Source organism: Euleptes europaea, chromosome 7, assembly GCF_029931775.1.
Source record: "Euleptes europaea isolate rEulEur1 chromosome 7, rEulEur1.hap1, whole genome shotgun sequence".
NCBI lineage: Eukaryota > Metazoa > Chordata > Lepidosauria > Squamata > Sphaerodactylidae > Euleptes > Euleptes europaea.
In genome coordinates, this window is record NC_079318.1 from 42,381,157 (window position 1) to 42,402,456 (window position 21,300).

The 21,300-nt window shown below is 45.8% G+C and overlaps 1 protein-coding gene across 1 annotated transcript in view; it reads left to right on the plus strand.

Moving 5' to 3' along the window:
- PPP1CB (protein phosphatase 1 catalytic subunit beta) overlaps positions 1 to 14,350 on the plus strand; it is a 36,423-nt gene extending 22,073 nt beyond the window's left edge. Inside the window, exons 5-8 of the mRNA XM_056852337.1 lie at positions 4,453 to 4,524; positions 6,103 to 6,254; positions 12,216 to 12,350; positions 13,336 to 14,350. Coding sequence (XP_056708315.1) covers positions 4,453 to 4,524; positions 6,103 to 6,254; positions 12,216 to 12,350; positions 13,336 to 13,440 — 464 coding nt within the window. The 3' untranslated portion in view covers positions 13,441 to 14,350. The remainder of the gene's footprint in view (positions 1 to 4,452; positions 4,525 to 6,102; positions 6,255 to 12,215; positions 12,351 to 13,335) is intronic.
- The last annotated feature ends 6,950 nt before the right edge of the window (positions 14,351 to 21,300 follow it).

Consider the following 21,300-nt stretch of genomic DNA (forward strand, 5'->3'; position numbering starts at 1 on the left):
TCAATAGCTAGCCATAGAATAGTACTAAAAAGTAGTATATGCTGTTGACAGCACAAACCGTAGATCAGTGGTTAAAATGAGAGCCAGATTACTGAAATGAAGTAAGGTGTTTCACACAGCATAGATTGTGTTTCTGCAGACTTTACTTCAGGGGTGGGAACCTTTTTTCCGCCAAGGGCCATTTGGATATTTATAACATCATTCGCGGGCCATACAAAATTATCAACTTAAAAATTAGCCGACCAAGCCCCAAGCAGGCAGCTGCCCCAGATGACCCCCCTCGCGTGGGAAAGCAGGCAGGCATTCAACCGGGGGCGCACTTGCCCACCTGGTGGCACAGGATGGTATGTTGCGCCAGCCGGGCATAGCCGTTCAGCCATACGCTGGAGTTGCTCCCACTTCGCTTGGTTGGGGCCGCATGTTCCTTAGTTGTCACTCGCCGCTCCCGCGAGTCGCCGCCGCGCTCTGTGCCCGCGAGCCGCCACCACGCCGTCCGCGTAAATATTAATTTATTATGGGTTTATAACTGTTTTGCGGACCTTAATTTAGTTCTCGCGGACCCCTGGTGGTCCGCGGACCACCGGTTGGGAACCAGTGAGCTAAAGGGTCGGGGCTGCTGATACTCTTAGATTTGTTAGCAGTCTTCGACACGTTCGATCACAATCTTCTCGACCACTGCCTTGCCGATGTGGGGATTCGGGGCACAGTCCGTCAATGGCTGTGCCCCTTCCTACAAAATTGGGGACAGAGGGTGGCGCTTGGGGAGAGGGTCTCACAGCGGCATCCTTTGGTGTGTGGGGTGCCGCAAGGCGCAATCCTCTCTCTGATATTATTTAACATCTATATGCGCCCTCTTGCCCAGATTGTCCAGAGTTTCGGGCTGGGTTGTCATCAGTACGCTGATGACACCCAGCTTTATCTGTTAATGGATGGCCATCCGGACTCTGCTCCTGACACACTGGCCAGGTGCTTGGATGCCGTGACTGGGTGGCTGAGAAAGAGCCGCCTGAAGCTGAATCCAGCGAAGATGGAGGTTCTGTTGCTCGGTCGGGGCGACTTGGGGATGGGGTGCCGGCTCCCGGCTCTTGACGGCGCAGAATTAACACCCGCGCCTGCCATTAGGAGCCTGGGTGTGATCTTTGATGCCTCCTTAACTATGGAGGCTCAAGTCACAGCCGTGGTCAAGGTGGCATTTTACCATCTCCGCCAGGCCCGGCAGCTGGTGCCTTACCTCTCCCGCCCAGATCTAGCTACGGTTATCCATGCAACGGTCACCTCTAGGCTAGACTACTGTAACTCGCTCTACGTAGAGCTGCCCTTGAGACTGACCCAAAGGCTTCAGCTGGTACAGAATGCGGCGGCGAGGCTCCTTACTGGGGCCTCGCCCCGAGACCATACACAGCCAGTGCTCGACAACTGCACTGGCTCCAGCTGGAGTATCGGATCAGATTTAAGGTGCTGGTTTTAAACTTTAAAGCTTTACACGGTCTGGGACCCTCGTATCTTCGGGACCGCCTCTCCTGGTATACCCCCCGAAGAGCATTACGCTCTGCTGACAATAATCTGTTGGTGGTCCCCGGCCCAAGGAATGTGCGGCTGTCCTCGGCCAGGGTCTTTTCGGCCCTGGCCCGGTGGAATGCTCTGCCTAATAACATCAGGGACCTGAAGGAGTTCCACAGGGCCTGTAAGACAGAGCCATTCCTCCAGGCCTATGGTTGAGGATGGCTGCAGGTGAGATTAAGTGAGATCTGTGCTGGCCTCCCTACTCCCAACCCTCAGTTTGTGATCTATTTGAGGTGGATAGCCGAACCAGTTATGTTTGGCCTCATCTACTACAGTAAGCACTTATATACGGTGACCATCTTTTAAATTAATTGGGTTGTTTTGTGGTTTATGGTTTCCTATATTTTATTGTTTGTTGTTAAATTGGAAATTTTAATGTTGTAACCTGCCCTGAGCCTGGCCTGGCCGGGGGAGGGTGGGCAAGAAATAAAAAAATAAAATAAATATTGTCAAACCATAGCTTGAAACAGCTCACATGGCTGCACTGACAACCTTTTCCACCTCAGCCCTCAAATGCTATTGATGTTGCTTGGAGTATGTCTGCTGACTTCTGTTGCCTGCACGGCCACTAATCTCATTGCTACCTGAAAGACCTTTTCACTGTCCCCTTCACTTCATTTTACTTGTCCTCTTAGCTTAATGTGAGCCACGCTTACAAGCAGCTGTGAAGTTTTTTGACAATTGAAGTTAGAGAAACCATGTTTTTTTTACTTGCTAGTCTCCTTGATCTTCAGTGCTTCTAAGATCCATTTCACTGAAGTAAGTAATTCATAAGCTTAAACTCTTGTAGATCTTCACAGTCTGCTGTGGTTTTTACAATCCTGCATAATTTGGTGTCATCCCAGACTTGGTCACTGCATTGCTAACCAAGATCACTTATGAAGCAATTAAATAGCACTTGTTTCAATACTAATCTGTATGGGGGCCCGCTGCTCACTTATCTCCATTGAGAACACCAAAGTCCTGTATGGCCTGGGACCAACATACCTTCAGGACCACCTTGTCTCATTTGAACCTGCCTGCTCACTCTGGTCATCCTCAGAGGCCCTGCTTCAGTTGCCCCTGCCATCTGAGGTTAGATGGGTGGCAACCCAAGAAGGGCCTTCTCCGTAGTGGCATGAGAACTTTGGAACTTCCTCCCGAGTAGGTTGTTGCAACCAGTGTGTTTGCCCTGAAGAACATCTATGTTGCCATAGGGTGGGAAAATATCTATGCAAACAAAATTAGTAATTACTAGTTTGAGAGTTTATAGTGGTTTCTAATACTGAGGTTCAAAACCTAGTTTTGGTTCAAATTAAACCCAGAAATTATAGCTTTATAAAGGAATAGAACTGGTGTGAGTTAAGTGTACAAAAAGGGGGAGCAAGTCCTCTCAAAAGAAGCATTCTACTACCTGTGGAAGTGTGTCTTCAGATGTGTTTGTGTGTTGTGAAAAACAGTGACTTTGGCATCACAAGCAGATGGGGGGGTATACATTGGAATTTGACTCCAGAATACAACTTCTGCAAGTTTTCCCCCACAGGATTTCATAGTTAACTGACACTCGGCTGCTCTTGACACCTTTCTGGAGCATTTTCAGTTGTCATAAGTTTGTGTCTCCTTGTGTTGTTTAATATACAAAGTCATGTTTTCTTTTATGTCTTGGAAAGTCCCTAAGTACATGGAGAGCCTTGTCTGTGGGTGGTTCAGTTTCGCAGCTTTCATCATCAAGACAAGGGCAGCTAATTGTTCAGTTGCAAGTTACATCTGAGTCTTGACAAGTTAGATACTGTCCAGTGGCTATTTTAAACGTGAACTTCCTGCTCATGTAATGCACTTTACATTTGTGATTTATTAACTGTTAGTCTACGTGGACCGTGGAGTTTATACAGAAAGCTCTTATTACAACTATTTTGTGTTGCATTGGAAGCAGCTTATGAAACTCAGGGAAGGATGAGTTTCCTAAAGCAGTGTGGTATGCAGAGTTGCTTATGGTGTTTTTTGTTATTGGGTGCCAGAAAGCCCACTGCACGCAAGGCTTTCTGAATGGATTCTTATGTATGGAAATAAATGAATTGTTATAGTAACACATCGTTTTAATTCAGCAGTTCCTATTTTGCACAGGCTTGTCTTATTTGATAGTGTGGAAAAACTTGTGGGGACAGAAATCCCATCACCCCCACTTCTTCTGCCTAGCCTTTTCCTTGCTTCCTCTCTCCCCACCTAGCCATTTCTCTACCTTCTGTCCGCTTCCCCACTGAGATGGGGCAACCAAAACTATACAGTGTTCCAAATGTGTAGATTTATATAAGGGAACTGGGGTAGTGGCTGCTTTATTTTCAGTCTTTTTCCTAATCATTCCTAGTATAGAGCTTGCCCTTTTCTCCTCAGCAGCAGGCGTAGCCAACAAAACAAATACATCCTGGGCAGGTAGTCATTCCCTAGGCTAGCTGTAGCAAAGCATTGGCAAAAAGCCAGGAGCTGTTCGGCTGTTGCACTTTAGCCACACCTACGACTTAAGTATCTGTACAGAGGTCAGATAGAGAATCCCTTACATTTTTAATAAAGTGGATTTTTCTGTGCAGTCCCTGCCTGTAGTTTGATAACACAGTTGCATGTTGTCTGTCAGCAAATATTTGGAGCTTACCTTTATATTCATTCTAAGATACTGGGGGTAACCATATCTCTAACAAGGATAGCAAATTGAAGCCTTACACTTTTGAAGTGTTTGGAAAAAGAGCTTATAGCAGCCATTAAATCTATTGTGCTTAAATACCAAATGCATTAAATGTGGTTTACTAATTAAAGTTTTTCACAGTGGAAAATAGGGTTAGTATTGTCAAAATTGTCCATCACTTTGACTCACCTTCCGCAAACAAGGAGAATGAGTTTAATCTCTTACTTCAACAGGGCTGTCTCCAGATCTGCAGTCAATGGAACAGATTCGAAGAATTATGAGACCCACAGATGTTCCTGATACAGGTGAGGCCTATAGAAATGTTTGCTCATAAGTGAACTTCTCTTAAAGTTTGAACTTGTAGCTCACAGAAAGATCTAAAAACATGTCACATAGTATAAAACTATCAAACAGTCTGCAGAACTGTGAGCTCTCCAGGATTCTTCATCAGGCTGCATATTTAAACAATGAGAGGGAAAGGAAGATGGAGGGCTTCTGGTCTGTAGCTTGTACAAAATGAGCTGCAGACTTAAATGATTTGGTGCTGGGTGTAACTGAGCTCAAGTGGCATCAAAATTCTGGGGTGAAGCAAGAGAAAATGGCAGTCTCCACCTGAAAATATAAAAAGCCAGAAGTTAAGCAAATGTTGCTCCAGCACCTGTTGGGACAGACACGTTCCTTGTAAAGTTGAGAGGGGGAAACAGGGTAGTCTCTGTATTAACTAAATATTAATTTTTATTTGCTTGGTAAAGAGTTAATAGAATCTTAGGTTATAATATTTAGTAGTTGGAGGTCAAGGACTTCTGATCAGCAGAGTTGCATCTTCCATTTGAGAAATCCTTCTTTAATAGGTATGAAGTAGGTATGAAGGAAGTGTTACCGTATTCCTTCAATTTGGTAACTAGAATTCGTTGGCTGCATCACTTGGTATATGACAGTTTTAGAACTTGTAACTTACAAAATCAGTTGAAAAAGGCCAGTTTGGGTAGTGTTAGGGTGTGGGAAATTTTAACGTGGTGTGTGAGAGGGTTCTAATTGTGAATGCCTGAATATTAAACATAGATACAAAAGGTTTTAGGGGGGTGTTGACTTCAAACAAATAAGTTTATGGCTCTTAACACTTTATAACATGGCTTGACGCAGATGGGACTGTAAGACAGTGCTTATGGAGTATTCTGTCCTTAACATTTATTACAAATTCCTATAAGACATGTCACTGTTATCCCCATATTACAGTTCTAGGGAGGTGGGGGCCTTAGTGGCTTGCACTAATTCTCACTAGAGAGTTACAGGTATAGATTTTAAACCGAATACCTGTTTCAAAGCGGTCTTCTTGCCACTATGCTGTGAAGTAGAAAGCTGAGGAAAACCCCAAACATTGTACACAACATAATGGATGAAACTGGTTTGCTCTGTTGCAGTTCTAACAGTGCTCCAGCATACACAATCCTTTTCCGGATGATGATTTTTAAAGTTTGTGTTAAACAAAACAGTGCTTCAGACAAGTAAGAAATTAATGCTGGTTACATCCATGTGAGATACCTAGTCGCCAAGATTTTTCAGTGTGGAAATTCACTGAATCTCATGTATTCTCAGTTGTTCCAGATTTTTCCTGCTGGGGATCAGTGTCAAGTGCTCAGTATAGGAAGATGTTGACTTGTTAACTGGTGGGGGAGGGTGGTGTTGGAAGTGAACATGGGCTGCAGTCCTTCTTCCTTAAGGTCAAATAAAACTTCCTTTTTGAGTCCATTAAGAACTGGGTTGCACTTAATCTATGATGTTTGTGCATAAATTGCCTACCAAGAGTCTTACACATTCTAGATAAATACTTCTTAAAATTACAAGCTGGGACCTTTTTCTAAGGCTTTCCCTCTCTTCCTAAGGCTTGCTGTGTGACCTGCTGTGGTCTGATCCAGACAAGGATGTGCAAGGATGGGGCGAAAATGACCGTGGAGTCTCCTTCACTTTTGGAGCAGACGTGGTCAGCAAATTTTTGAATCGTCATGATTTGGACTTGATTTGTCGAGCTCATCAGGTATGAATCTGTCTGTACTTGTCTTCTATTCTGTAGTATTCAGAGGTCTGTCTGCCACACAAACCAGTGCAGCATGCCACTGCGTATCAATGAACGAATTAGACTGCAAGGTCATCTTGTTGGGTGATTCACGCCGCTTGCCGGGGAAGGCAGGAAGTCGCTTTATTTCCTGTCCCTTTTGGCGGGAATCTCCCACCTCTCCTCAGTTTTTCTTCCTGCCTAATCGGGGAAGGTTGGTTGGAGAAGGCTCTCCAAAGTCTTTAGAGTAGGATTGTCTAGTCTACCTATCTTTTCTCCTCCTCCTTTATATATTTTCTGTCTAGTTAATTTATCCTTCGTTATCTGTTTCTTTTTATTCTTCTCTTCTAATTCCCGACTCCCCCCCCCCCCCGCAATCGCGAGCGGGAGGGAAACCAAGATGGCCGATAGGGAAAAAGAGCGGGAAGATCCCCTTCTCTCCGACAGGGACTTGGACGACGGCGGGCTCATTTTTGCCGCCCAGCAGCACTCCCAAGTCGCTGTGGGCGGTCGTACACGCGCTCCCTCGCAAACCGAACAACGCGATGGGGAAAGTGAGCGGAAAAAGAGCCGCACCGAAGCGCCTTCACATTCCGCAAATGCAGCAGCTTTTAGAATCGGATGCCAGTTCCTCCCGTTCGGCCCATGGTGGCAACGAGGGAGTGATTCTGGATCAGGAATCGAGAGACTCGTTACTGGCAGCGAGTGGTAATGTACCCCCTCCCCCTTCCCAGGGAATGTGGCTGGGGGCAGGGTTGTGACTCATAATTATATGATGTTGTGGGAAGGGCCATTCGAGACCATTTTCAAAACATGCATTCCTTTCAACCCATGATGTTTGCCCCTCCTTTGAACCTTCAGGCTATGGCAACTGAGACCACACAAGGCCACTCGGTTGGTCAGGCTGGTAGCTATACCCCCTGGCTCACTAAGGCAGCGAGAAAACAGCAGCCTGTTCAGGAGCTCCTACAGGGGTCCCCCTCCCTTCCCCCTGATTCTGAAGAGGAGGACAAAAGGGAAGAAGGGAAGATTTCTTCCGATGAGGAGGTTTCTGATACCCCTGACCATCAGCCTAGACTTTTTCCCAATGAGGAATTTCAGGGCCTGCTCGCCAAGGCCATTGCAGCCCTGAATCTAACTGAAGAGCAGGTTCCCTTAGAGGATCCAAATATTAAATCAAAAACTACAGGGGATAAAGAGTTTTTTCCCTTAAGGGCAAGAACAGGGCAGTTCCCTTCCCAGCCTACTTTGAACGCCTGATACAGGCAGAATGGGAAAAACCTGCAGCAAACAAGCAGTTCCCAGTTCAGGTGAAAAAGCTGTATACCTTGGCACGTTCAGCTATGGACATGCTAAAGGTACCATTGGTGGATACACCCGTAGCAGCCCTCCAATTCTCTGAACTGGTTTCTGAGGATGGTATGGGTACAATCAAAGATACCTTAGATAGGAAGGCCGACTTCACATGTAAGAAAACCCATGAGGCCACCTCCATCGCCATTCAAGCTTCAGCAACTGCCTCCATTATGGCTAGGGCTTCCATAGTTTGGTTAAGAAAAATAGTACAACTCATTCCTAATGAAAATAGAAGAGTGGCTGAAGGACTGACCAGGGTTATGAAGGCCTCCAGCTTCCCGTCCGGATGCCTCCCTAGACGCCATGACCTTCTCTGCCCGGGCCGTGGCTGCTTCTGTTGCCACCAGGAGGGCACTATGGCTTCGCTCCTGGCAGGCAGGCCATGGTTCAAAATCAGTCGTCATCTCCTACCCTTTTCAGGGGGATCTTTTGGTGGGAGAGGAAAAGATCCTAGTAGAAACATGGGATAAAAAGAAGGCCTTACCAAAACAAGGAAGGAAGGAAAACAGTCCTCCTTTCCTTCCTTTCGTTCCTATCACACCCTACACAGGCAGGGTCTGGACTCCCAAAAGGGATCTTTGTCCAACAGGAACTTCAACAGGCGAGGAGGTAGATTTAACAAGCCCTCCTCCTTTGCCTACAGATCGGACAAGACAGACAAGAACCCCAAGCAGGGAAAACAGTGATGCCAGGCCCCTACAGGTGGGAGGACTGCTCCAAGCCTTCAAGTCCTTTTGGGACGCGCTGGAGCCGGATGTCTGGGTTCATCAAACAATCCACCAGGGCTACTGTATAGAATTCAAACGCCTCCCACCAAACCGATTTTTGCAATCTCCAGCCTCCCGCAGACCGGAAAAACATCTTCGCACAATGAGGGCCATAAATCACGTCAAGCAGATAGGGGCAATAGAAGAAGTACCTCTGCAGGAATGCCACTCGGGGTTTATTTGATATTTTTCACAGTCCCCATAAAGAACGGGGACTGAAGGGCCATCTTAGATCTAAAATTTCTAAACCGTTTTGTCCTCCGCAAAAAGTTCCGGATGGAGACGGTTCGTTCACTCATAGAGGCTCTCCGTCCAGCGGCATTCTTAACCTCTATAGACCTCACGGAGGCCTACCTACATGTCCCTATTCATGCTGCGCACCAAAAGTTTCTCAGGTTTGCATATTTGGGGGAGCACCTACAATTCAGGGCCCTCCCTTTTGGATTGGCTTCCGCCCCTCATGTCTTCTCAAAGGTCCTAGTAACTCTAGTAGCTCTCCTCCGGATGGAGGGGATACAAATCCACCCGTACTTGGACGATATTTTAATATGTGCTTCGTCTAAGGAATTACCCCTAGTTCACACCCACAAGGTGATCCAATGCCTGGAGAGGCACAGTTTCCTAGTGAACTGGCGAAAGACCAACGTCGAACCACAGCAACGTCTCTTACACCTAGGAGTGATCTTGGACACATCCACCAACTCAGTGATACTACCGCCAGACAAGGCACAGAAATTGGCCCAGTTTGCCAGCTAGATTGCGAGTTCCAGGTCCACCAAACTGATGTCCCTGGCAGCTCTGCAAGGATTGATGATCTCCTGCTTGGGATGCATGCAATGGGCCAGACTACACGCCCGCCCCTTGCAGGGGCTACTACGACCCTTCCAGAACCAGATCCTGGCCAAGGAGAACCTTCTGGTTTGTATGTCGACCCAGGTATGCAAGAGTCTACGATGGTGGTAGTCTCCAGGCAACCTAAGCAGGGGACAAAACTACATACACGAGGATCCAGTACAGATCTTCACAGACGCCAGTCTGGAAGGCTGGGGAGCCACACTGATGGACCAGCTAGCGCAGGGTCAGTGGTCACCACAGGAACGAGGCCTGTGCATCAATCAGTTGGAGATCAGAGCCATCTGGATGGCCTTCAAGGCACTCGGCCCACTGGTCATCGGAAAACATGTGTTAAGGACAGGCAACACCACCGCCAAGGCCCACATCAACAAGCAGGGGGGCTCACAGTCTTCAAAATTACATCAGGAGACCCTACACATCCTGCAGTGGGCAGAGAGAAATCTTCGATCCTTGAAGGCGGAATACATCCAGGGAGCACAGAAAGTGCATGTGGATTGGCTAAGCAGACAGCAAGTGGAAGGAGAGTGGTCTCTTGCCAGAACAGCCTTCGAGGAAATTGTCCATTGGTTCGGCACCCCGATCGTGGACCTTTTCGCCTCCCACAAGAACCACCAGCTGAACCGCTTCTACACCAGGTTCCGTCACCCAGAGGCAGAACAGATGGATGCCCTGTTGGCACCCTGGCCGAAGGGTCTCCTCTATGCATTTCCTCCTCTCCCTCTACTACCCAGGGTTCTCAGGAAAATACGCAGAGAACGTGCGTTGGTAATCCTGGTGGCACCGGATTGGTCCAGGAGACCTTGGTACCCAACACTGAAGGAGCTCTCGATCCAGGACCCCTGGCGAATCCCTCTCCGCCCGGGTCTACTACAGCAGGGCCCCATCCATCATCCAGACCCTGGCTGGTTCAGGCTGATCGTATGGCTATTGAGAGGAACAGGTTCCTAGAATGCGGATATGCTCCAGAGGTGGTAGATACTATTCTTGAGTCCCGCAGACCGGCGAGGCGTAGGATATACGATGCTACGTGGAAGGCCTTCGTCAGGTGGAGCAGACGTAAAGGCATCAACCCTCTGTGCCCAACTACAGCTCATATCCTGGCCTTCTTACATGACAGAGTGTCCCAGAACCTTAAAGTAGTGACGCTACGTCGACAACTGTTGGCCATTGCCTCGGTGATACCTCACCTAGATGGGTTCAAACTACCAAAACATCCGCATATAAAATCCTTCTTAAAAGGGGTAATGCAATCCAAGCTGCCCCCAGTTCCTAGATTCCCTACATGGCGGCCCCACGTGGTTCTGGAAGCACTTACAAAACATCCCTTCGAACCTATGAGGGAGGTCCCGTTGAAGTTCCTTAGGATGAAGACCTTGTTCCTAGTCGCGGTCACCTCAGCACGGCAGGTATGGAGAGAGCTAGGGGCTCTCTCCATTAACGCAGGCCTATATATTTTCCAAGCCGATAAAGTAGTCCTTCGTCCAGATCCCACATTTATACCTAAAGTAAATTTGGTATTCCACAGACAACAAGAGATCCATCTACCTTCGTTCTGTGCCAATCCACAGTGTGAGAAAGAAAAAGAATGGCATAGGTTAGACCTGCGCAGGGCCCTCCGTATATATATCAGACACACAGCGCAGATAAGAAAGACAGAGATCATGTTCATCTCTGTGTCTGGGCCAAGAAAAGGGGAAAAATTGTCAAAAGCCATCAGCTCTGTGGTAAGGTGTTGTAGCACGGAGGCGTACAAAGCTAATGACACTCCAGTTCCTGTGGACATCACAGCACACTCTGTGAGAAGTGCAGCTACCTCGGCAGCCTTCGCCAGACAAGCCTCGGTGGAAGAGATCTGTAGAGCAGCTACGTGGTCTTCAGCATCAACCTTTGTCAGACACTATAGGTTAAACACATTTTCTTCCGCAGAAGCTGCTTTTGGCAGAAGGGTGCTGCAGCACGTAGTAGAGGACACCTAATATCCCACCCAATTAATGGACAGCTCTAGGAGGTCCCAACAAGATGACCTTTCCTCAGAGGGAGAAGGGTACCCTGGATACTTACCGTGAGGGTCCTTTCTCCTCTAAGGATAAGGTCATCTTGGCCCGCCCAGTGAAATCCTATAAAATACAATAAAAGCAGAAACTCTTAAATGGAACAAATAAAATAAGTTAATAAGTTTGACATCCTTCAGGTGTCAAACAGTTTAAAAAAGGGAATAGAGTGGTTAAAAATAAGCCATTCTTCCAGTTAGGACGTCTGTTATGTCCATTTGTTCTTCCCTTATGTTATGTTAAATTGTTAAGAGATTTCCTTGTTAGTACAATTGTTAACAGAGTTTTTAGGTGGTTCCTGTCCTTGGAAACTCGGCAAGGAGAGGTGGGAGATTCCCGCCAAAAGGGACAGGAAATAAATCGACTTTCTGCCTTCCCCGGCAAGCGGCGTGAATCACTCAACAAGATGACCTTATCCTCAGAGGAGAAAGGACCCTCACGGTAAGTATCCGGGGTACCCTTCTCCTGCTGTTGGCTGCAAATAGTTCTGTCACAAAGTGAGAGATTACAAAACATTGTACGAGCTGTGATCTGTACTGCTTTTGTGCAGGCATTGCTTGAATTTGAGCCTCTGGGCTTCAAAATGTTACCCCAGAAATTTAGCGAGGTCTTTGAGCTCATTTTGTATCACAACAAAGACTTCCATTAATCTGTTTGTATTCCATATAGTTTAATTCACAGGATGTTCATTATTTTGCTGGCCAGAATTAAAATTGCAAAATCTTAAAATTGCATATTCAGTCACCATCTGGCTTGCGGACACCACAGTTGCTGTAGATTTTTAAATGGTTTGTTTTGCTTGTGACTGCTGTAGTATGTGTAGTTACTTTTACAAACTGTTGAGGATGTGGAGTAAAAAACGGTTAAGACTGCAAAAATATTTAAACTTGGCTGTTTCTTTTCCTCACTGACAGGTGGTTGAAGATGGCTATGAATTCTTTGCTAAACGACAGCTTGTTACCTTATTTTCCGCTCCTAATTATTGTGGAGAGTTTGATAATGCTGGTGGGATGATGAGTGTGGATGAAACTTTGATGTGTTCTTTTCAGGTACAGTAAACCAAGACCAGAGCTTTCTCAGTATTTCTAATAAAGACTAGATTTTAGGGTCACAAGTTACTAGCACGATATTGCCCGTTCAAATCTAGAATGGAAAACAGTGCTTAAATGGTGAGGAAAGAATCTGACCTTGAGTTTTCCTTTGCTGAAGGTTCGCATTTTGGGCAAATATCAGTTATTACTTTTGTGTTTGATGGGTTGCTAGGCTATTATCTATAAGCTTTGAGGACACACTTGTAAAAAAAATGAAAGCAGGTGTTGACTAAATAACAAGGAGTCACCAAAGTCAGAACTTCATGTTGTTGTCTCTTCATTTGGTAAGTAGTATTGATAACATGCTAAAAACTGGATAGAGCTAATGTGACTGGTTCTTTGAACCCGGCTTAGTTTGCTTATGAGACTGCTGTGTAACAAACCAACTCATTGGCTCATCTAGTTCAGTCCTGCTTATTTCAAATGCCAAGAGCTCTCCGTAGTCTAAGGCATTAGTTGTTTTCTCCATGTGCTACCACTGACCTATGGTCCTATCCTGGTTAGATGAATGAGCAGAGTGAGTTCCTGCATAATCCCTTTCTGTGATTGTCTTTTGTTGGTATGCCGGAAATGTGAAGCTCATACAAAGGGCAACAGCTTGTTTAGAAAGTGATGGGGAAGTGTGTGAAATGGCTAGTGTTGGACTAGGATCTGGGAGACCCAGGTTTGAACCCCCAGTCTGCCATGGAGGCTTGGGCAAATCATACACTCTCTAACCTACCTCACAGGGTTGTTGGTAGGATAAAATGGAGCAGAGGAGAATAATGTAAACTGCTTAGCGCCCCCACTGGGGAGAAAGGTGAAGTGTAAGCGAAGTAAATATTGCTTCATTCAGGCTGCTTATTTATTCATTCAGGAAGCTCAAATCTTCATGGTGCTTTACCATAGTTGTTTCGGTGGCTTATTGGTTTCTTATAAGAAATACTTTTTCCTTGCTTTTAAGATTCTGAAACCATCTGAAAAGAAAGCAAAGTACCAGTATGGTGGACTGAATTCTGGACGTCCAGTCACTCCACCTCGCACAGCTAATCCACCGAAGAAGAGGTGAAGAAAGGAACACATTAGAACAACCATCAGATCTATAAAGGACAAAACTCCATATATACAGTATATAATAAGTGTGCACTGTAAAACCATCCAGCCATTTGACACCCTTTATGATGTCACATCTTTAACTTAAAGAGACGGGTAAAGGATCTTTAATATTTTCTAGTTGACTGATGTGCAACACTGTATTGTAACAAGTATACTCCAATAACCAACATAGAGTCAAATCAGATCTAAACAAATTCTTTTGGTTGCATAATTCTCATCAGTTTTAAAGTTGACCAACATCCCAATTTAAGCTTGATGTAATAGCTAAACCAGATGAGAGCATGATGTTTCATTTGTGTAATGTGGTCTTACTGTTGCTTGACTGCTTTTATTTCTATTATTTTGTAGGTAGAATGATGGCAAAGTATCTAGCAATGTTCCCTGACTGAAAATGAATTGTGGCAGGGATTTTTTTTAAGGCAGCTGCCACTGTTTCCCCTCTTCCAGTACTCCTGCTAACTTAATACGTGCCCCTCTGACAGGAGTATAGCATCTAAAGATAAACCACATCCAAGCTAGTTAACTTGAATAAAGTGCCCTGCTTGGAAAATCCAACAGTCAATATTTTCTGAAGAACTAAACTTTCATTTTATCGTAGATTTCCACAGAATGACTTCGTGCACCGCACCATTTTAAATTAACACTCATGATGGCACTTCATTTTACTAAAATAGGACAAGAATGGTATTATTAGTTGGTAACTTGATTAAGTGGTACCTTGCATTAGATTTTATTAGCATGAAACACCTTTTTGGCATGCTTAGCTTCCTGGTAATGCCATACTTGCATTAAATTGCATCTTGCATAGCTCACCGAAGATCCTCCTTTGACAAGCCTTGAAAAGCTAGCCCTCTTCTTCCCCTTTCTCTCCCCCCACACTCTACCACGCCCTCCAGGAGGGTGCATTTGATAGGATGTTGATCAGTGAGCAGTAGGCTAACTATGGCTAGTGGTGGTTGGACTGTCTAATATTGCCATGTGAATGTTCTACATGATTGTAAGGCTTATGTCACTAAAGATTATATCTCTGGATTTTCATGATCAAAGTTCATATACTTCTGTATAGATTTCTGCTTTGTAGTGTACTATAGTAGCAATAATTTCTGTACATGATCAAGAGTTGATGCAGTATTTCTTTTCTTGTTTTCCTTTCTTAAAGGGTTCGTATTGACAAATGGCAAAGTGGTAAAGTAATGTCCAGAGATTGTAGGAGGATAAAAATGGAAAGACAGATTGGATAAGAATACAAATTTTGTTGAACACAGTCAAATTTATATGATTTAGGGAGAAGCTGCTGGTTTATACCATTCTAAATGTGCAACAATAAATGTAAAACTCCTTAATATTGTCTTCACAAATCATAAGTTGAGGATTTTGGTAACTTGCATTTTATGAACTGACACATATTATGCAAGGGTGATTTCTGGCAAAGTGAGAAGTTCTTTAAAATGGATTTAAGTCTCTTTTCTAATTACATTTTGTTTTAAATGCATATATTAAATGTAGGTTTTTTTCATTTAGTAAAGTTGTTTAATTGATTTGAAGTCTGACTGGTCATTCTATTCCTTTCTTTCCTGAAGTGAAGACTTTTTAATAAAGTGATTTGACATTATGCCATACAACAGATGTTATGCAGCCAAAAGTTCAATACTGGCATTAATATAAAAATCCTGCAGTGTTGTATCAGCCCTATGGCACTGATTTGAGTAGAGTGAATCAGGTTATGTAATGGCAAGAAATATGCTGTGCCAGGCAAGATGCCAGCTTGTAGGCTAATGGCTGGCAGCTGTGCTTCTCTCATTGTGGTGATACCTACATTGGCGTAGTATTTGAATGCAAAGGAGTCATTGTTGAGATCTACCAACTCTTTCTCTCATGGTAAAAGGAAAGGTTCTTTGAACACTGAAAAATCTATGCTGGGGATTGTGGGACCCAGAGGGACAAAAGCCATGTGGGACAGGCTGCAATGAGAGGAACTGGGTGAGATTGAGCAGAAAAACTAGTAGGATCCAGCCGTGAACTTCATGAGACATCCACATTGGAGAAAAGAGATGACCACACCAGGATAGTGATAAGATGGCAGAGTAAACATAAAAGCCATGCTGGATCAGACCAAGGGCTATCAAGTCCAGCAGTCTGTTCACGCAGTTGCCAACCAGGTGCTTTTGCAATAGCATGTAAACTAGGTGGAGCTCTCTCATGTCAGATAAGGTGTTTGAGTCACAGTAGCTAAAATTGTATACATTAAACAAATACTCACAAAGTATTAACATTGACCTTTTGTGTGTGCAAAGCCACTTTCAGAAACAATAACACTATTTTTTTAAGCAGCTTTACTTAAAAGGGAAGAACATTCCCTGTCACATCTCCGTGTCTGGTAACGCTGTATTTTTAAAATGCCTGTGAAATCAATATAGAATGTAATGGTTAAAATTACTGTTCATGGTAAGCCTCCTCTTTGAAGCTACTTTAAAGTCAGTTGCGATCAGCTTCTAGATCTTGTAAGTAAAATGCTTATCACTGGCTCCCATCGGTTCATTCTCAAAGGTCAAATGAGATGTGAGGTTTTCTTGGCTTTGCAGTTTGTTACAGGCCCCGTAGCCTCTTCCTGTGCTATAAGAACAGAAGTACGAATCATTACTCTAAACTAGTTTTCTTACCTTTAATTCCCAGGAATTTAAGAGTACAGTTTTGCTTTGTGGATGCTTGTGTATTATGTCGAGCATTCTTCTACATTTGAATTGTAAGCAAAGCCTGCCAAAGATTACTTGCATCATACATATTCAGTGAAGCTAATTTGTTCAGGCAGCACAGAAGCTGGGCAGTTGAATATAACTAGTTCATGGGATAGGTTTTGAACAAATTGTCCAGATGACCTTTGAAAAAAGATTTTACATGTGAATGCACAAATTGTTCGAAACCATTTTGTTGATACAAAGTATTATATTAGAACCGGCCTTGCCAACTTGGAAGACTATCGGGATGGATCCATTCCAACAACAGAGTTACTTTCCCTGGTATAATGAGCCTTTCTCCAGCACAAGTGGCTCTTTGCACTTGAGGAAAGCTGTGTCATTAGCAGAATGGATCCATGGGCTACAACCTATTGTAAGAATAAACCCTATTAACACTGCCTCTTTGGTTTTCAAGTCTGGCCTTTTTTCCCCTCTGGAGGCTAATACCAGTGAAATGTATTTTCTAGAAAATACATTATTTGATTTTTTTTTGGATGCCCTGAATAAAGCATGGTTTGATTATAAGCCTATTTATCAACTCATTAAGCAAACAGTTTAGTTAGGTTTTATGTCCCAAGAACAAATACTTGAACTGAAGCAGTTTAATTAAGGAGATTTAAATGTTGTTCAAATAAGTTTTTAATGTTTTGTGGTAACTATTCTAATTGAAATAATACTTGCAAAAATTTACAGTCAACATAGCATGTACTTATGTGACACTGTTTAAACCTATGCTAAACAAAAAAGGCACTAATGACACTAATTGTAGCACTGTGAATGATATGCCATAGAGGTGGTTACACCACTAGTCTACTTCATTACAATTTAACTCTTCATAGAGGTCACTAGGACAGCTCAGTTTCAGTCATTTTCCTTAGCATCACTAACATTACTACTTCATTGTCAGCCTTAGTGCAGCCCCACATATGGGACTGCGCAGGTGCAGGCCAGCCTCTCAGTGGAAGATTTTTCTAGCCTAGAAACAGAGGGGGTGCCCCTCCCCTCCTGGGAGAGCACGGTGGTTCCTTCCTGCCCAAACCACCACTTGACCCAATGGGAGGGGCGCCCCCTCCTCCCTCAGTTTCTTTTTCGCCGCCGTTTGGTGTAGAAGTATTCTAGTGATCTCCGATTTGTGAGTTTTCCTACAGACTTACCGTGACCTGAGGCAGTTCATCTGGCCTAGGTCAGATCTTTCTATATTGCCGCAATGGCGTCTAAGCCACTTTTCAAAAAATGCGCGGACTGCGATACAAAAATGCCCCTCTCCGACGACCACGACCTGTGCCTGCTGTGTCTGGGAGAGGGGCACGTTGTACAAGCCTGTACTGTTTGCAAGGGGTTTACTAATACTGCCCGAAAGGACAGAGCCTTCCCTTTAAAGGCTGCCCTGTGAGAAAAATCTTTGGAGGCGGCCGCTAAGCAAGCCGCGTCGGCGCGCTCCACCCCGACCCGCTCTCCAGCTGATCAATCGGGAGCGACGTCGGTTAACTCCGCAAAGAGGAGCACTGCCTCGGCCCCAGCTAGGAGCTCGGCTCCTTTGCAAAAAGCCACGCCTCGGGCCCTGATGCCGGAACAGGAAGCCTTGACCCCTAATTTGGTCGCATGCTCAACTTCAATGCCCCCGACAGCTTCTTCAGTTCCGACCGGCCAGCTGATAGTCGGCTCGATTCCACCCGACCCGGCGCCATTCCAAACGGGCTCACGGTCGGGCCCGACAGTTATGGGCCCGATGCCTCCGGAACCAAGCCCATCTTCTAAAAAGAGAAAGAGTTCCTCCACCTCTTTAGAGCCCTCCTCCTCCTCCTCTTCCAAAAAGTTGAAACATAAAGACAAGTCTGCCAAAAGGAACAAAAGCTCCAGCGCTAAAACAGCGCGGGCTGTTACCCCCACACACACACACACCGAAGACTCCGTCGGTGGGGTCACCGGTTCATTCATTGTTGGAACAGGACTTAATCTACCCTTCTCCTGAGGGTTTTGAATCTCGCTCAGGCTCCCCTGCACCTCCCAACCTTCTATGGCAGGGTTATCAACATCCACAACAGATGCTCTTCTCTCCTGCTGACATCCCTAGTTGGATTGAATTTTGCAGATCCAGAGGTTTGGATATATACGGTCAGCCTTTCCAACAGATGTTGCCTGTTCAACCTAACCCTCCAATTCTTCAACCTGAATTTCAGCAGTTTGCTCCTTCCCTGGACCCTTATGACCCTATGGAGGGCACCTCTGTGACGACTGTTGCCTCTGATGCCACTTCTGAATCATCCCCGGATGATAAGGTCGGTGACCAAGATAGCTCCTCACCTACTGAGGACTCTAGGATTAGAGCAGACCAAATACTCAGAATTGCTGCAGCCCTAGTACTTGACGTCACTGCAATTGACAAGAGGCCAAAGGACAAGATCCTGAGCAGACTCCATGCTGGCTCTGCTGATATTGGTGCTGTTTCCTGTACTGGAGGGTCTTAAAGACATTCAAGCTCCCATCTTTACCAAACCAGCCTCTACTCCCCCCCACCACAAGGAGGGTAGAGAATTTTTATAGGGTAAAACCTGATTCCTGCTCGTTTTTGACAAACCATCCTCCTCCTCCTTCCATCATCACCGAGGAGATGCAATCAAAACACAAGATTGGCCTTCAAGCCTCACCCTCAGACAAGGAAAGTAAACGGCTCGACACTTTGGGGAGAAAGGTTTACTCCTCTGCAGCGTTCAACTTTTGTATAGCCAACTACCAGACCATCCTGGGCGGCTACCAGCTGTTTATGTGGGAGAAGATATCTTTGCATTTAGATGAGATCCCGGAAAAACCTAGGAAGGCAATTCAACCGGTGCAGACAGGCCATGAAAGTTTCCCTGCAGGAGATTGCAGCAGGAAAGCATGCTGCTGACGCCTCCACACGTACTTTAGCGTCTGCCATAATTCGAAGGCATTCCTGGCTCAGGAACACCGCACTCCCAATTGACACCAGGGCTAGAGTCGAGGTCCTACCCTTTGAGGGAGAGACCCTTTTTTCGCCATCGACCAATGAGTTCCTTAAAAGAAAACAGACCGGCAAACAGCCAGATCATATGGGGTCCTCCCTGCTACTAGTGGCAGCAGAGATCGCTTCCAACCCCAAAGGAGGCAGGGATATTATCCCTCCTACTACAGGCCTCCGCAGCAGCAGCAATATCCGTATCCTCGGCAACAGTACCAACCCCAAGGGAATGGGAGGAGACCTAACACCTTCGGAGGCAATAAGAACCAAGCCTCCTCGGCACCCCCTCCTCAGAAGGATATGCACCACCAGGGTCGCAAATTCTGACTCTCACAGGTCCAGGAAGAAGATCAGTGGCAGGCCATCTGCCAAGATGAGTGGGTCCTTCAAATTGTTATGATGGGTTACAAGTTGGAGTTTAGAAGTTTACCGCCGTTATACCCCCCCCCCGCTGCCGTTGACAACCCAATGGAGGAGGTCGCAACTCAGTTAAAAGAGTTGCTCACCAAGAGGGCTGTTCAGTGTGTCCCTCCCTCTTCCCACGAGTGAGGTTTTTACTCCAGATTTTTTCTCGTAGATAAAAAAGACGGAGGCCGCAGGCCTATATTGGATCTCAGAGAGTTGAATAAATTCTTGTTTGTTTCACGTTTCTGAATGGTGTCGCTTCCAAGTGTTATGGAATTGCTGGCCCCAGAGGCCTGGTTTGCGGTGATGGATTTAAAGGATGCTTACTTCCATATTTCCATCCATAGTAGCCACAGGAAGTACTTGAGGTTCGAGCATCTATGACTTTATTTGCCCTCCCTTTTGGCTTGGCCACGGCTCCCCGGGTCTTCACTAAGACCATAGCTGTAGTGATGGCCCACCTCAGGACTCTGGGTTGCACCATTTTTCCTTATTTAGATGATTGGCTGATTGTGGCCGCATCTCCTGACGTCCTGGAGAGTCAGGTCAACCTGGTCCTGTCCACATGCAAGCGGTTAGGCCTCACCATAAATTGGAAGAAATCCCATCTCATCCCTGCCCAGAGAATCTTCTTCATTGGAGGGCTCTTAGATTACCAACAAAGCCTTGGTCTACTCCCTGTGGAGAGGGCTGCCTCTATCAAGAAACTGGCTTGTTCCTTTCAGAGGGTGCGTTGGCAGACCATCAGGTCTATCCAAAGGCTGCTAGGGCTAATGGCCTCTACCACAGCAGTGATCCTGAATGCTAGGCTCCACATGAGACCATTGCAGCTGTGGTTTCTCAGAGTTTTTCAGCCTACGTTACACTCCCCTTGCCACCATTTTTCGATACCCTGGATTATACTTAAATCTCTCAATTGGGGGTTGGTTGATACTCACCTGTTCAGTGGTACTCCCTTCGGGTACTGGTCTCATGAAGTGACCCTGACCACTGATGGTTCCCTACAGGGGTGGGGGGCCCATTGTGAGGGTCATGCAGTTCAAGGGTTGTGGACGGTGTCACAATCCACCCTCCATATTAATATGTTAAAATTGGTTACTGTACGTCTGGCCCTTACCTCTCTTTCAGATGTGGTCCGTGGTCGCAAGGTACTCCTCCAGTCGGACAATATGAGTAGTCTTTTACATCAACAAACAAGGGGTCACTGGCTCCAGGTCCCTTTGCAAAGAAGCCATCAGGGTGTGGGAGGTGGCCATTTCCAATGGAGTCACCAGGGCAATCCATATCGCAGGGGTGGCAAATACATGGGCAGACAGTCTCAGCAGAGATTATGGGACCAATCACGAATGGTCTATCCAGGACAAATACCTTTGCCGATATTTGCAAAGTGGGGTTACCCAGAAGTGGACCTATTCGCAACCTGGGAATCCACAAAGGCGACTCATTTCTGCTCCCTAGCGGGGAACGACGACATCTTCCTGGGAGATGCATTCCAGATCAGCTGGTCCCATCTGTTCTGTTATGCCTTCCCCCCCTTCCCGCTATTACCCAGAGTGTTGGGCAAGATTGTGGCAGACAACGCCCTTTGTATTCTTATCGCCCCCAGCTGGCCCAGACAAATCTGGTACCCGGAGTTAGGCTGGCCAGTCCCAATGTCACTCCCCTCCCTCAGGTCCCGGATCTGCTAGTGTGG